The following is a 17373-nucleotide window of genomic DNA, read 5'->3' as shown; positions in this document are numbered from 1 at the left end:
TGGCGCATTGATATGAATGGTGAACAGACCATTTGGCCGAACTACTTTACCAACTGTACATTATCACTTTTTAATGGACACCCTGCAACCAATCAGAATCGAGTATTCACCCAGACCATGGTATGAATACATTTACAGTGTAGCTATTTAGTCAATGCTCTTATATGAGTCTTATTTTGACTGAGCATGAAAGGGACTAGTCTCTCTCATTCAATTATTCACTATTTAATGAGGTGAAAAAGAGAAGAATCTGACATAATACATTTGTATCGTATAAATGACTATTTTGGCCATGGGTTTCATACACGTTCAGTAATAAAACATCTAAATGTAAAAAAAATATCAGATGGGGGAATCTGGGATAAAAAAAAAGGTAAAATAATCTAAAAAAGAAATAGACTCAATAACAACAATTAAACAAGAACATGAGTATGCACCAGCGGAGTTTCTTGGTGGAAAAGGTGGAAAAGAATCCATTCCTCCCAGTGGATTCGGATTGGATTTGGTGATGCTGATTGGCTGAAGGAGTTGTCTGTCAAGGCAAGTCCTACTGAAATGTCTGTGGACGGCTTTGAGTCCAGACTGATACGTAGAGTCAAACTAATGCAGCGGTCCCTGTTTACTGGACTTTGAGCGTAACTCTACCATTACTTTCATCTTTGAGATTGAGTTACAGCAAAGCACACAGTTCACAGTCCAGCGTCTGGCTCAAGGACACATCAGGGCTTCTGATGGACTGGTGACAGTGCAGGGTCAAACAGCTGACCTTTTGTTTACGAGACAGTTTCTCTAACCACCTCCCCCCCCCTCTCCACTCTGCCCCTCCATCCATCAAATTCAGTCAGCCAGTCAGTCAGTCAGTCAGTCACGTATAGGTTTGCATGGACAGTATTAACCCATTGATACCTGATGCAGCATTTGTGTGTGTATCCCTTTAAGACCGCGAACCGCGTGACGCTTTTTGCGGCCTTAAAGGGATACTACACACACAAATGAGGGATATACACGAAAATGCTGCATCAGATATCAATGGGTTAATCTGACTATTGACCTTATTCTGAATAAGAAAATATTTTGATGAAGGTGTTTACATGAGTTGCTTAGAGACAGTGTTGGGGAAACTACTTTAAAACTGTACCAAACTACTACTTCACAATGAAAAGTAATTAAAGTGCATCTTAACTACTGTTCTCTAAAAAGAAAACTAACTACATTCAAACTACATCGCGGGAAATGATCACAATCTATAGTCTGAATCTCATATTGTTACATGGAGGTACAACTGAACTGACAGTTAAGGTGTAGGTGTGTTTGATTTAGAGATTAGGGCGGGCTAATCCACACTTAAGGTCTTTGCACACAGAGTCCGAATTGTTCGCTGCGTTTTTTTTATCCGTCATCCGGAAGAAAAAAAAACGTCACGCACAGATACCTTGCACACTGAGTCCGATGCGTTAATTATCCAATATTTGTTGCGAAATTTCGCAACGAAAAGAAAACTACCGCGATCCTATTGATCCAGAACAGCGGCTGGCAGTATGTCTGTGTGTCTCTCTCTCACACACACACACACACATACACACACCGCCCCACACCGTCTGGCTGTATGGAAACAGGCTGCTGGTATGAGCTCTGCCATTGGTGCCGACCCGCTCCTTTGGAATCGCTCTGTCGCTCTGTTTAAATCGCTCATCAACAGGCACACGAATTGACGGACATGTGGGGGCTATAACGTTACGCAACGTCATGATGTTTGTCCACTACGAGCCACCATAGATGTTTACAAGCTAAGCCTATCAGCGTGCTCCTAACGCGAGGTCCATACCGGTAGTACAGACTTCACTTCATGTCAGCTGTCAGCCTGTCAATGCGGGTTGTTGCCACACAATAAACCAGCGGTTTGTTCCAAGCCAGTGTGATCCTTCACTCGCTCTCACACGGCAGCCAATCAGTGTTGAACAGCGAGCGACTGATGCCAGCGTATTTTCGCTCGAGTTGGGATATTTCATCTCGGGCGACGAGCGTATTTTCTCCCTATCGCTCTGTCTCTGTCGCTCGGACGCCCAGCGATTTTTCTCCCGGGCGAATATACGCTCAATCGCTCGTTTGCATTGACTTTGTATATAAACTCGATGCCAGCGAAAAACTTTAATAGGTCGGTGTGAACGCAGCTTATCTCAAATACCTCTGCCGCTGTGCGTGTTGAATCTGTCGATCTCAAATACCTCTGCCGCTGTGCGTGTTGAATCTGTCGATCTCAAATGCCTGTGCCGCTGTGAAACAACATAATCAACAATGCTAGCTCGTTGCTACACGCTGAAAACGATTGGATCTGGAATGTGCCCGCTTGGTACTTTTGGTGTTTGGTTGTAAAGGTAAACAGAGCCTCCCCCCCCCTGCTATATCAGAGTGCCAGCCAGTACAGCCAGACTCTTCCCCGTTGTAGGGAGAGTCTGGCAAGCGAGACTAACCCACCTATGACCCAAAGTAGGTCATTACTGAAAAAGATACTGAGATTTGCATGTTAAACTACCACCCAACTGCTGCAAAGTGTAGTTACCCTAACTACATGTACATGTAACACTTTATACAATATTCCTATTTACATGCAACAGAGCAGAGTCCGGTTAATGACTGAAGACACGCCCACATGACATCCTTACATCTACAAAGTTTCCCTCCGGAAACCTGAAAGCTTTTTTTCTACAGTGCTAGGCACAACATGTTGGGACTTCTTACCGCTGGCAGCCATCTTTTCTTCTGCCATGATTCTACCGTTAGGGACAACATGTTGGGACTTATGTTTACCGCTGGCAGCCATCTTGTCTTCTGTAAAGAAGGTGTACAACACTCGCTGGAGGCTAGAGCATGCGTTGTCAACCATGCTCTTTAAAGAGTAAATATTCACATTGTCAGTACAGGTGTGTCACCTGTTAAACCAGAGAGTGCTGCTTCTTCAGGCTGTCTGAGCGCCTCACTCTCCTCGGGGGTCTTTCTGTACCAGCTCCCCTGGCAGTTTAGCTGCCTTGGGACAGGAGCATTTTGGCCGTGGCTTGGCTTCAGGATCCTGTTGGTAGTGGGGCTCTTTGGCCTCTGTCTAGGAGTTCCTAGCCTGGGCCTGGAAGATTCTCCAACACTCTTTCCGGTCCAGTGACAGCACCACTCTCTCCTTGGGACACTTGGCTTTCTCCATCCTGTTGGTAGTGGTGCTCTGTGGTTTCTGCTCCGTCTTCCTAGCCTGGAGCAGGAATTCTCCGTGCCTCTTTCTCCTGTCCAGTGACCTCTAGGTGTGGCAGCAGACAGCACCACTCTCTCCTTGGGGCACTTGGCTTTCACCATCATGTTGGTAGTGGGGCTCTGTGGCCTCTGCTCCATCTTCCTAGCCTTGGCCAGGAATTCTCCACGTCTCTTCCTCCTGTCCAGTGACTTCTGTGTGGCAGCAGACAGCACCACTCTCTCCTTGGGGTACTTCGCTTTCTCCAGCCTGTTGGGAGTGGTGGAGCTTGTTGGCTTCTGCTCCATCTTCCTAGCCTGGACCAGGGATTCTCCACCTCCCTTCCTCCGGTCCAGTGACCTCTGTGTGGCAGCAGACAGCACCACCTTCTCCTTGGGGCACTTGGCTTTCTCCATCTCTCGTAGCTTCCTCTCTGCACGCAGCACCCGGTCCTGCTGCAGCAGTGCTAATCGATCCTCCAGAGGCATTTCAAAGAAGATGTGATGGACGTCGTACAGGGCTGCACGTAACTGGGCTCTGACTCTCTCCTGCAGAGAGAGGTCTTGTGCTGAGATGGTGCCTCTCTTCTGTGCAGCTTCAGTCTGGAACGAGCGGATGAACACCTGTGTGTCCATCACGGTCCGGCGCAGGTGTTTAACCTTCTCGATTTTGAGCAGTCGGCGTGTGAGGAAGCCACGAGTGATGGCGCCAAGTCGACAGAGCGTCGTCCCCTGATGCTCTGCTGTCAGGACCGGACTCAGCTTTGCTCGGGACTTGCTGACCTCCACAGGTGGCTGGACAGAGGGAGAGGACACAGTGGAGCTGAGCGGGGAGGGGGAACCTATACTCTGTCCAGGTGAGGGGGAACCTATACTCTGTCCAGGTGAGGGGGAACCTATACTCTGTCCAGGTGAGGGGGAACCTATACTCTGTCCAGGTGAGGGGGAACCTATACTCTGTCCAGGTGATCGGTCAGGCGTTGTTTGGGCAGGGCTCAGTCCAAGGCAGGAGGGGCTCACAACAGGATAGCTGTCACTCACAGATCTACGATCCCGCCCACCGGCATCCCCCCCACTCATAGATCGGTCACACGCCTGCTTCCTCAATCTTCTGTGTTTGTCCTCGATCCTCAGACGGAGGGCCTGCTGTTCTTTCTCCTGCTCATCCAGGAGCAGAGACAGCCGCGAGGCATGCTCCTCCAAACGCCTCCGCATGTCCTCCAGAGCCTGCACTTGCTGCAGGTTCTCCACGAGCTGCTGAGCTGAGCTTCTGAGAGTCAATGCCAAACAATTGCAGCCATTGTTTGGCTCCTGAGGGCCATCAGTCTCCATCCTGTGTTTGACCTGAGACAAGTCAGGAGTCACACGGGGCCTCAACAGAGGTGGAGAAGGGTTCTTCTCCACCTCATATGACTGGTTGAAGGGAGCTGCAGGGGTCCGCCAAATGGGGGCCAAGTGTGTAATTCCTGCCATGTAGTGAGGAACCCTCTCCTGGCTGCGGTGGATGTGCTCAACTCCAGAGTGGGAGTGGGAGGGATGCAGTTGACTGTCGAGGGTGTGACAGCAGAACTGGCAGAACTCTGTGGCCTGAAGATGGCCATGGTGCCTCATCGGACTGGGTCGCGAGGCACTGACGTGGGTGCAGAGCTCCCACATGTTCTCCATCCTGTTGGTAGTGGGGCTCATTGGCCTGTGCTCCATCTTCCTAGCCTGCGCCAGGGATTCTCCAACCCTCGTTCTCCTGTCCAGTGACCTCAGTGTGGCGGCAGACAGCACCACCACGCTGCTCTCCCTGGTGCACTTGGCTTTTGACAGCCTCCTCTCATGTGTGTCCAGCACCATCTGGCACAGGTGTTTGAGCTTCTCTATTTTGAGTAGCCTGTGTGTGAGGAAGCCGGGAGCGATGCCACCTGCATCTGTGGCCTGAAGATGCTCAGAGCACTCCGGCACTGAACTGGTGCCACATTGGCTGGACCGACGACTGCTACGCCCACTGCAGCCTCCGTTGCCCACCATGCCATAGTGGTCAGAGGACCTCCCAGAACCTGGGAGCAACTCTTCCTCCTCACTCTTATCTTCCCTCTCCTGCTGCACTCCCTCCACACCACTCTGTGGCTTCTGTATGCTGTCCTTCACTTTATCTGGCTGCTGGATGAAGGTTATGTATAGTATACACCTATAGAGGGCTGTCTTGAATCGGCTCACATAGGTGTACATATCGGTCACTCTCTGCATCTCCTTGGAGATCCAACATCCCATGATCTTTGAGAGAATGTGTTTGGATTCAGGTGTCACATCTAATCCCACCAATCTACCGGTCCTATTTATACCGCCGGCAAGGAAGGGTTAATGACATCACTAATGAGTCCACAATGTGTAAGGAGAGAAGGATTTATGACATTGCTGATGATGTCACTATCATAATATATGAGAGGATATGATGACATCAATGATGTCACTCATTGAGTGATGTCATACATTGCTCATCACTGATGGCTTCACTCACTGATGACTTCACAATTGTTCACGTGACATCACCGACACTGCTTACATCATCAGTGTGTATGTGTGTGTGTGTGTGTGTAGTAGGCCTGTGAATCTTCACTGGCCTCACAATTCGATTTGATTACGATTCATCTGTCAACGATTCGATTTGGTTCCACGATGCATCTCGATGCATCTCGATACAGCTCCAACAGTATTGGCATGACAGAACTTGGGCTGAGCATGCTCTGTCCATGCCAATGCAATTGAACGCTGCTTTATTATATCACGAAACGTCTGTCCCATCTGTCCCGTCTGAGCATATTTATCTCCACAGCCGTTGCTCCCATCACCTCCAAAATGTGTCAAAACATTTTTCAAAAAGAAGAAGAAAAATCTGCCCACAGGGGGGCACTACAGCGACATTACATTTTTAGGCCTTCACACTAGACATTGTGTGACATCACTAGGCACATAGACATTGTGACATCACAATGGTTCAAGTGATGTTATCAGTGATGTGTGACATTAAACCTTAATTGCCAATTTACATGTCAACATGTCATCGCAAATTAAATTATTTAATTTTTTATTATATACTGTGGCAGTATATAATAAAACAACAAGATAGGCAGTGCCTATCTTGTTGTTTGCTGTGGGTTGGCTATTATTTCTTGTGCCTTCCCCTGTTTGAGTGCTGCATTTGTATTGGCTCACTGAGTGACACACCTCCCACCCTTATTAGCCAATGACAGACTGTCAGGGTGTACTGGGAGGCTTTTTAAACCACTTAAACCACCATCATTGTTTGACTCTGATGAAGATGCTGTGCGTGGAAACGTTAGTCACTGCACCTTATTAAAATCACTTTCCAGTGAAACGAGTGCTCCAGGATCCTCCTTTACTTGATTATTTTCATTATCGATGACTAATCTGTTGCCGTGCCCTCCAGCTAAAAACTTGAAACTTGAAAATCTTACTGTACTGAAGTACAGTAACAAAGTATTTGACGTTGTTTTTTCCCCTCCCGCACCTCGGGTTCACTGACTAAACAAAAAGATAATTAGGCCGATTCACTGTCATGACAGCTCGTTAGCGGAAACTGATCGCTGCCTCCTGCCGCAAAGTATCCACTCATTATTGTGTCATTACATTTCTTTGCAAGTCAACAAATCGGTAATTACTAGTAAACAATCAGCGTATTTACTCATCTCCTGTTCCCTGAGCTCGTATTGCCCGTTAGCGTGTCCCTTAATTGGTAGGTTAGGGATGCATCTCAGGCTAATGAGCCGCACAACCACACTGCATCACTTTCCTTTACATTGATTCCTCACGCAGACTTTCCCTACGGGGATCAATAACCATTAACCAATGACATTGTTGTTGTTTTTACTTAATTGGATTACGTTTACACTGGCGCTCGCTCCTTCGCCCGCTCGCTCCTTCCTCTCATAATATACACAATATGTTTATATCATATTTCTGACTTTTCACAACAGAGAGAGACGTAGTCAACAACAGGCTTGCTGTAGGAGAGGCAGGTTTATGCAGCAGTGCCATTACTATTAATAATTGGTTCAGGGCAGAATGACAGCAGATACCCGGGCGTGCTTGTTTTCCTCTCTAGCCATTTTGATAAGTGATTATTTTCAACACTACCCGTCACGTTGCTGTCTGAGTTGTACACGAATTGGAGGCCCAGTCGCATTGCGAAGGATTTGTTTTTTATGTATGTGATTTACCTCCAAAGCCAAACAACAATGTTGAAGCCATGCAACCTAATGCCAGCCTGCCACAGAGAGAGAGAGAGGGAGGGGGACAGAGAGAGAGAGGGGGGTGAGGGAGAGAGGGATGGGGAGAGAGAGAGAGGGGGGGAGGGAGGGAGAGAGAGAGAGAGAGAGAGAGGTAAGGAGAGATATTCCTGGTCTGACCTGACAGAGACAAGTGCAGCAACAACTATGCATCTATTGTTACTGTGACACCTACTCTGTGACATGCCCTGCGCCTCCCGGGACTAGAATAACACATGCACGCACACAAACACACACACACACACACACACACACACACACACACACACACACACACACACACACACACACACACACACACAGCAGGGAGATGCGTTCACCACCTGTTGCTATTCCATATTCTGAGTCAGACATGCATAGCTGGATGGATGGATGGATGGAAAGATAGATAGATAGATAGATAGATAGATAGATAGATAGATAGATAGATGGATGGATAGATAGATAGATAGATAGATAGATAGATAGATAGATAGATAGATAGATTGATTGATTGGTTTGTATTTTTGTATATTTTAAAAGGTACCTACCTAGAACCTATGAGCAGTGGGCAGGCTTGGTCAGAGGCCTGGACAGGAGTATGAACCTTAACATATGTTTTGATGGTGGGAGGAAACCAGAGCACCCAGTGCAACACGGAGATAACATGCAAACTCCACACAGAAAAGACTTGGGACCGCCCGGGGTTTGAACCCGGGACCTTCTTGCTGTGAGGCAACAGTGCTGACCACTGAGCTACTACCGTATCGATCGATCGATCAAATGTGCAGTCTCCATTCTCGCTCCAGTGGAAACCCCCGCCCCGCTGCTCAGTCTTCCCAGGAGGTGCGTCGCTCAGCTGTTCCATGACAGAAGGCTGTGAGACAGAGAGAGGGGAAGAGAGTGCGTCCCTCCATGTTTGTTTATCTGTTCAATTACGCACAAAGATTTTCTTCTTCTTCCTTTACATTTTTGATTTTCAAAAGTACAGTCGGCAGGGCCCCGGCCTGACTGCCCCTACCGGTTCCGCGGCCTATGGGCAGATAGATGGATGGTGGAAAAAATCACTTCTAACATGTTATAGTTTCTACTGCACATTAGCTTACCTTGTATAGTGGTCGTCTGTTATCTTCTTCTTATACATACAGTACATGGAGCAAGAGGCACCGGGGACAAGCAACAATGTTCATGAGAAAAACAAGATGCTACACATGGCACCTTTAAAATGTCTCTCTCTCTCTCTCTCTCTCTCTCTCCCTCTCTCTCTCTCTCTCTCCCTCTCTCTCTCTCTCTCTCTCTCTCTCTCTCTCTCTCTCTCTCTCTCTCCCTCTCTCTCTCCCTCTCTCCCTCTCTCTCTCTCTCTCTCTCTCCCTCTCTCTCTCTCTCTCTCTCTCTCTCTCCCTCTCTCTCTCCCTCTCTCTCTCCCTCTCTCTCTCGTTCTCCTCGCAGCTGATTGGCTCCATCATCGGTCGCCAGGGCACCAAGATCAATGAGATCCGGCAGGTATCGGGGGCCCAGATCAAGATCGGCAGTCAGATAGACAGCAGCAGTGACCGTCACGTCACCATCACTGGCACCCCCATAGCCATCAACCTGGCCCAGTACCTCATCACCTCATGGTAAGCATCACGAGTGACCAGGAGGAACTACCAACAGATAGTTTCAAGCCCATGGCACACCGATCAATCATTGGTTGTTGAATAATGTTGTTTGGAGATGTTTGGAGACCAAACATCTCCAAACAAGGACAGACAGCCATGGCACACCAAAACGAAAATCTGTGTTTGTCTGCGTTTGTTGTAGAATGTTTCATTGGTGTGCCATGGGTTTAAAAAGGATTTATTTTGAAAGGCACTGGTCCCGGGGGACACCACCGTAAGCTGCTGACAAACACACACTAAGGACTACATCTGTGACTTGATGCCATGTGCTTGTCATGTGACTTGATGCCATGTGCTTGTCATGCGACTTTTCTTGTGTGTATTTATTGGCCAGAGTTACATCCTGCTGCACTCATTTCAACTGATGATGCTGTTTGGATGAACACCGAAACGTCTTGTTTCTACCTTTTTTAGTCCAGTGTTTTCAACAAATAAATCCTTTTTAAACGTTCTATCGCCTGGGTGTTTGAAAATGAACTTATACTTCGAACAGATACTTCAACAGCAGTTACCATGACATACAGTATTACTATACCTGATCAAATTAAATGATGATATAATCAAAGTTAACCAGGGAGACACATGTACTCTCTCCCCAGCTGATAGTCCACTGGTTTTAACTTTTGAATTATCCCTCCCCGCAAAATACATCACAGCTAGTGGTGTAAACTGTAATACTTTGTTACAGTACTTGAGTATTTTTGGGAGTACAGTGAATATACTTTACTCGAGTATTTATATTTGTCAACTTTCACTACTCCACTACATTTCCTATATAAAATGTTTACTTTGATGTGCACTACATTTCCCCTAAGCATCTTCGTTACTCGTTTCTACAAAATAAAATCGTAAGAAATTTAGTAGCCTGCAAGCGAGCGGGTTTGGCGAATCAGTGCTCCTAGCTTGCAAGTTACGTTAATCACAATCCACACTCCAATGCAGTTGGTGGCAGTAATGCAACGTTGTTGCCAACCGCTATAAAACTCAAGAAGAAGATTCCCACTCAAGCCCAGGCATGTCTTTTGCTTGCTTTCTAACAGCATTAACTTGTTCTTTTACTTTCAATATAGGTAGCCTAGATACATTTAATATCAGAAGATTACTTTTGACACTTTACAGTAAATATCACTTTTACTCAATATTCTAATAGGTGACTTTGACTTCTACTACAGTCCTTTTATAGTCAGATATCTGTACTTTGACTCTCAAGTGTGGCTTTCAGGTACTTCATCTGCCACCATGTAGGATTTATCAGCAGAGAAGTATTAAATAGTAGCAGAATGAAGTGGTGCCTCTGGGCCTGATGTAGTTATTTAATCATGCTCTCAGCGTGAGAGACACGAGGAACATGGGAGGCCGGCAGGCAGCTTTAACACAAGACACCACGGCCGTGAATATGCTAATTCACCACTGGAGCTGGCATGAAATTGATATTTCACGTCCCCACTCCTCCAGCCACTGACAGGGGGGAGGAGAGGTTGGGCGAAGCACACACATGCACGCAGACACACAGTGACACACACACACACACACACGCACGCAGACACATACACACACTCACACACACGCACGCAGACACACACACACACGCAGACACACGCACGCACGCAGACACACAGTGACACACACACACACACACGCACGCACGCAGACACACAGTGACACACACACACACACGCACGCAGACACACAGTGACACACACACGCACACACACACACACACACACACACACACACACCCTCTCAAGCAAGTGTAGCTCTGGGTCAGCCTCATTCAATCTGAAATGTCAGGTGGAGAAAGGTGACAGACTGATGCTGGAGTCTCCGTGACAAATACACTGTTTTTTCCTTCCTTCATTTTTGTCTTCTCTTATCAGCAGACAGACAGACACAGATAACACAGCAGGTGGAAACATGTCCTCATACACAAACCACAGAATGAGTCCATTTCCATTGACTCCCAAAATGACATGTACGAGATACGCCTCGCATGGGACACAGTTCATTTGAAACACAAACAAACTTAATGGTTAGATCAGTAAAGCAACTTGGTTAAGGTTAGGCAACTAATGCAACTTGGTTAAGGTTAGGCAACTAAAACAACTTGGTTAATGTTAGATCACTAAAGCAACTTGGTTAAGGTTAGGCAACTAATGCAACTTGGTTAATGTTAGATCACTAAAGCAACTTGGTTAAGGTTAGGCAACTAATGCAACTTGGGTAAGGTTAGATAACGCAAACAACTTGGTTAGGGTTAGGCAACTAAAACAACTTGGTTAATGTTAGATCACTAAAGCAACTTGGTTAAGGTTAGGCAACTAAAACAACTTGGTTAATGTTAGATCACTAAAGCAACTTGGTTAAGGTTAGGCAACTAATGCAACTTGGTTAATGTTAGATCACTAAAGCAACTTGGTTAAGGCTAGGCAACTAATGCAACTTGGGTAAGGTTAGATAACTAAAACTTGGTTAAGGTTAGATAACTAAAACAACTTGGTTAAGGTTATATAACTAAAACTTGATTAAGGTTAGATAACTAAAACAACTTGGTTAAAGTTAGATAACATATTTGCATTGCATCAACTGGACCAGTTGACACATTTAAATGGGCTTGCCCTTAATTTAGCAGGAGATCACACAGCCACGACCTTCCAGTAGAAAACTGTGAGGGTGCGTTTCTGCATTGTGTCTGTTGTGACGGTGATGAATGGAGAATGACCGCACTGATCTGAGCTGGATTCCCTTTTAACTTTGCTGTTGATTATTCATGCCTTGATCTCCGCTCCCTCTGGACCTTCTTGTCCAATCAGGGAAGCTGTCAGACACCAACGCTTCCTCCAAAGTCTATAGAGCAGAGAGAAAGTGAAGGAGCCACAACTTAAGTGGATACAATCAGTGTTTCCAATGGCATGGCTCCCTGGCATGTTTTTTAAATCATTGTGTGTGTGTGTATATATATATATATATACTGTCTGTACACACACACACACACACACAGGTCTAGGGTCAGGCCGCAACATAAAAGTGACACAAGAGCAAGGCTTTAAAAAAGGCAAAAAGGGCCATTTATTTTACATATTACATCATACACTGAAAGTTTAGACAAAGATATGGATGTTCCAGAAGTATTGACTTCAGGGATAACCAATGCCAAAACTAAAGAAACAAAGCAAACAAACTACTCAACACTAGATAATCCCTACAAGAAAGTAAATAACCAAAAGACATTGACTAAAGCCTAACTCCCTAACCAAAGAAACAGGAGAAAACAAAACCACAACCAAAATGGCAGTTAACCCCTACTGCTTCTCAGAAGGCCGGCACACCACAGACTCCAGCAACAACAGTAAAATTCATAGCTAAAAGCTAACATGGGTGTTGAGGAGTGAGGAGAAATGGGGGCGAATGACCACAGCACGGCATGGCCACAGCCCTCTCCCCACCATCTTACTGAATCCAGGGAGCTTTAAAGGAAGTGAACTGCGGAGTCGACCAATCAGCAGCCACCACTGGCCAATCACTGCTGATTGCCATCACCTGTTAGAAGATCCACTCACAACAAGAACTCTCACTCAGCACACAAGCACACATCCACACCACATGCAAACAGTAGAGAAACAGAATACAATACACATACGGCCTAGGGCCGTAACACACACACACACACACACACACACACACACACACACACACACACACACACATATATATATATATAGTTTATATATATATAGTTTTGCTCCCTTCTTCCTTCCTAAACCCCCGACCAAAGCCCAGTTTGAATATTGAAACAAGATGATGGTCTTACAAATGAAAACATACAGTAGCTCTTGTGTTAGCTTATCTTTAATAGTCTTGCAAGGACATTATGAACTTGATGCCTGCTATATTTCATGAAATTGGGAAGGGACAGTGGTGGATTGGTTGTGAGGGTTACACCCGATGTACACCAGATGCGTTACGGCTGTGTTGTGGGTCCGGTAAAACTGCCGGATCGACTCTCGCCAACGGCGAGAGGTAATACATGCCGTACGGAAAGATTACGCACCTGTTCTATTTTTGTCGGGTCCCGCATACGTCTGACAGATATAGTGTGGGTCTGGTCACAGCCGTAACGCATCTGTTCCGGAGGCGGTGGAGATTAGCCCTTTGGGGAGTGTTTGCTCTGTATTATGGTGTTTTGTGCTTGTCTCACCTGCTGTGTTGGAAAGCAGACTGGTCTCTCCATCCTAATGTATCTATAACGGTTTTGTTCCCTCCTCCCTAAGCCCCCTCCCGAGCCATCACCCCAACTTATACAGCACACCCCCCATCCGTACAGCGACCCCCCCTACAATAATCTGTTGCAACCTCCAGCAAAACACACCTGTCTTATGATTTGGTTTGGTCAAAGTTCCTTCTCACTTTATTTTACGCTCCAAAATATCCTTTTAGTTTTGGTTTCATTTTGTTTTCAACCCAGTCGTCAGGATCAAATGTTGGCAGTTTACGTTCCTGCAAGCCACGGATACGTGACGTGCAACGTTTGGGAAACAAAAATACATTGCATATCAACATTTCAAATGAACGGACATTTTCCAACGTAGATTTTGAAAATGGCGGTTAATTCAAAACTATTGCAGAGTTTCTAGTTTATTTTTTCGAAAACACAAATAAAGGAAAGGCAAGAAAAGCAAGTGAAAGGCAAGTGTTTACACCCTCTATCAACCCTGACCACAACACCCTCTATCCACCCTGACCACAACACCCTCTATCCACCCTGACTACAACACCCTCTATCCACCCTGACCACAACACCCTCTATCAACCCTGACCACAACACCCTCTATCCACCCTGACCACAACACCCTGCATCAACCCTGACCACAACACCCTCTATCCACCCTGACCACAACACCCTCTATCCACCCTGACCACAACACCCTCTATCAACCCTGACCACAACACCCTCTATCCACCCTGACCACAACACCCTCTATCAACCCTGACCACAACACCCTCTATCAACCCTGACCACAACACCCTCTATCAACCCTGACCACAACACCCTCTATCCACCCTGACCACAACACCCTCTATCAACCCTGACCACAACACCCTCTATCCACCCTGACCACAACACCCTGCATCAACCCTGACCACAACACCCTCTATCAACCCTGACCACAACACCCTCTATCCACCCTGACCACAACACCCTCTATCCACCCTGACCACAACACCCTCTATCCACCCTGACCACAACACCCTCTATCAACCCTGACCACAACACCCTCTATCCCCCCTGACCACAACACCCTCTATCAACCCTGACCACAACACCCTGCATCCAACCTGACCACAACACCCTGCATCCACCCTGACCACAACACCCTGCATCCACCCTGACCACAACACCCTCTATCCACCCTGACCACAACACCCTCTATCAACCCTGACCACAACACCCTCTATCAACCCTGACCACAACACCCTCTATCAACCCTGACCACAACACCCTCTATCAACCCTGACCACAACACCCTCTATCCACCCTGACCACAACACCCTCTATCAACCCTGACCACAACACCCTCTATCCCCCCTGACCACAACACCCTCTATCAACCCTGACCACAACACCCTGCATCCAACCTGACCACAACACCCTGCATCCACCCTGACCACAACACCCTCTATCAACCCTGACCACAACACCCTCTATCCACCCTGACCACAACACCCTCTATCCACCCTGACCACAACACCCTCTATCAACCCTGACCACAACACCCTCTATCCACCCTGACCACAACACCCTCTATCAACCCTGACCACAACACCCTGCATCCACCCTGACCACAACACCCTCTATCCACCCTGACCACAACACCCTCTATCCACCCTGACCACAACACCCTGCATCCACCCTGACCACAACACCCTCTATCCCCCCTGACCACAACACCCTCTATCCACCCTGACCACAACACCCTCTATCCACCCTGACCACAACACCCTCTATCAACCCTGACCACAACACCCTCTATCCACCCTGACCACAACACCCTGCATCCACCCTGACCACAACACCCTGCATCCACCCTGACCACAACACCCTCCATACACGTATAGAAACATTATGCAATGTCTTTTTGGTTCACAAACATTGACATTGAACGTTTGAGCTGTTTGCAGAAACGTCAACTGCCAGTATTTTATTCTGAGCGACCAGGCTGATTTTTTTTACTCTCAATTTATTTCTTTAACATGTCTTTTATTTAACCCTCTAACCCTTCTCCATCCAAAACTCCCTGTTCCCTCCCCCCTCCTCTCCTCCTCTACTCTCCTCTCCTCTGCTCTCCTCTCCTCTCCTCTGCTCTCCTCTTCTGCTTTCACCTGCTGTGCCTCTCCTCCCTTCACCTCCTCTCATCTCTCCTCCTCTCCTCTCCTCTGCTCTGCTCTGCTCCCCTCTTCTCCTCTCCTCCTCTCCTCTCCTCCCTTCACCTCCTCTCCCCTCTCCTCTCTTCTCCTCTCCTCCCTTCACCTCTTATTCTCCTCTCCTCCCTTCACCTCCTCTCCTCCCTTCACCTCCTCTCCCCTCCCCTCCCCTCCCCTCCTCTCCCTCCCTCCCTCTCCCCTCCTCCCTCCAGCCTAGAGACAGCCAAATCCACCTTGGCCCAGTCCTCAGTCCTCCAGTCCTCCTCCATGCCGTCTCAGGCTGACCTGACCATGAGCTTCACCCAGCCCTCCCCCGCCTCCTCCTCCTCCTCCTCCCCCCTGGCAGGGATGGGTCTGGCCCACGCTCACATGCTGGGCAGCCCCTACGCCTTCCCCCTCTCCAGCCTCCTGGGAGTCAAGTCCATCCCTTACCTGGCTCTGTCCGGTCCCGGTGCCCAGGCCATGGGCGCTCATATGATGAGCGGCGCGGTGCCCGGGGCGGGGGGCACAGCGGGCGGCGCGCAGCACCCGGCCCACGCGGCGGCGGCGGCGGCCGCCCTGGCCTCCTACACCGCCAAGATCCAGTCGGCCAACGGGATGAAGAAGCCCGAGAGACAGAAGTTTGCACCCTACTAGTGAAGGGGGGAGGGGAACCAAACGATGAGTTTGGGCGCTTTTTCAACGCATGGTACCGACCCAAATCGACTCAACTCGACGCGACTCTCTTTTGGTACACCGCTTGGTTTTCCACTGCAGATAGTAGTACCCCCTCAAAAATGGCAGCCGCTGCTACAGCAGCTTGGCTATTTAAATACTGTATGGTGGGTTTGCACAGGATGACCGCAATCTCTCTGACCAATCAGTAGTCTGCAGTGTTTTAACATAACCTTCAGCTCGCTTGGAACCCCAATGGAGGTGCTACCAAAGAAAAGTAGCAGGTAATTGTGGTAGCCGGTACAGTGGCCTACTTTGCTGAATGGAAAACCAAAAAAGCTGAGTGGAGTCGAGTCAAGTTGAGCCGGTAGGTAGCATGCGGTGGGAAAGTGCCATTACTCTCACACAGGTAGCTGCGGGGATGACGCTAGCTTTGCAGACTGGAAGGGCAGTTTGTTGTTTTCTTTCTCTATCCTCGCTCTCTTTCCCTGTTTCTCTCTCTCTCTTTCGCCCACTCTTTTTCTCACTCTCTCTATCCTCTAGCTCTCTCTCTCTCTCATTCTTTCCCGCATGCCTGTTTAGAAAATGTCAAAATGGGATGGTTGGAAGGTGTAGGATTTTGGCTGTAAGTTAGGACGGTTACACAGTCCACACAAGTAACGTACGTAACAACGCAAAGGACAACGCAAGGGTTGATGCTAACGCTAAATGCTAAATTGAACTGCAAGCAAAGAAGTAGCAAAGAACCATCATAAGGGCTGTTCACACTTTTTTCTGCGTGGAAAAAGCTGCTGCCTGGAGCGCTTTTGTGAGGGGAAATAAAAAGTGGATCATGTTACGTAACTCCACCATGATGTTAGCTTAGCAGCTGCTAGCTCGATAATCAGCTGGTTAGCTCCAGCACCGCAGCTGGCCATTTGGGTGCTGTAAGCGTAATTGCTATGTGGTGCCCCCCCTCCTCCCAAGAAAAACATACAAATACAATATTTTTTAAACTGAAGAAATATATTTTCATTATCAATGTTACAAATAAGAAAAGCAGACCTTTGAATTAATGCTATATCACATTATAGAACTAACAGTTAAAAAAAAGGGCAAAACCTTCATAACTTAATTTTTTCAGTCTATTTTCCTCATCAAAATAAATATTC

The 17373-nt window shown here is 47.5% G+C and overlaps 1 protein-coding gene across 1 annotated transcript in view; it reads left to right on the top strand.

The window, feature by feature from the left end:
- Window positions 1–16204, top strand: part of pcbp4 (poly(rC) binding protein 4) — a gene marked incomplete at both ends in the record, with an annotated part of 71260 nt that extends 55056 nt beyond the window's left edge. Inside the window, 2 exons of the mRNA XM_083660635.1 lie at window positions 8937–9106; window positions 15781–16204. Of these exons, the coding sequence (XP_083516761.1) occupies window positions 8937–9106; window positions 15781–16204 (594 nt within the window). The remainder of the gene's footprint in view (window positions 1–8936; window positions 9107–15780) is intronic.
- Window positions 16205–17373: the final 1169 nt, after the last annotated feature.

The sequence above is a fragment of the Poromitra crassiceps genome (genome assembly GCF_964638095.1).
Source record: "Poromitra crassiceps genome assembly, chromosome: 25".
NCBI classification, from domain to species: domain Eukaryota; kingdom Metazoa; phylum Chordata; class Actinopteri; order Beryciformes; family Melamphaidae; genus Poromitra; species Poromitra crassiceps.
Note: the sequence above shows the minus strand (reverse complement) of the source record. Positions and strands in the feature narration are given on the sequence as shown.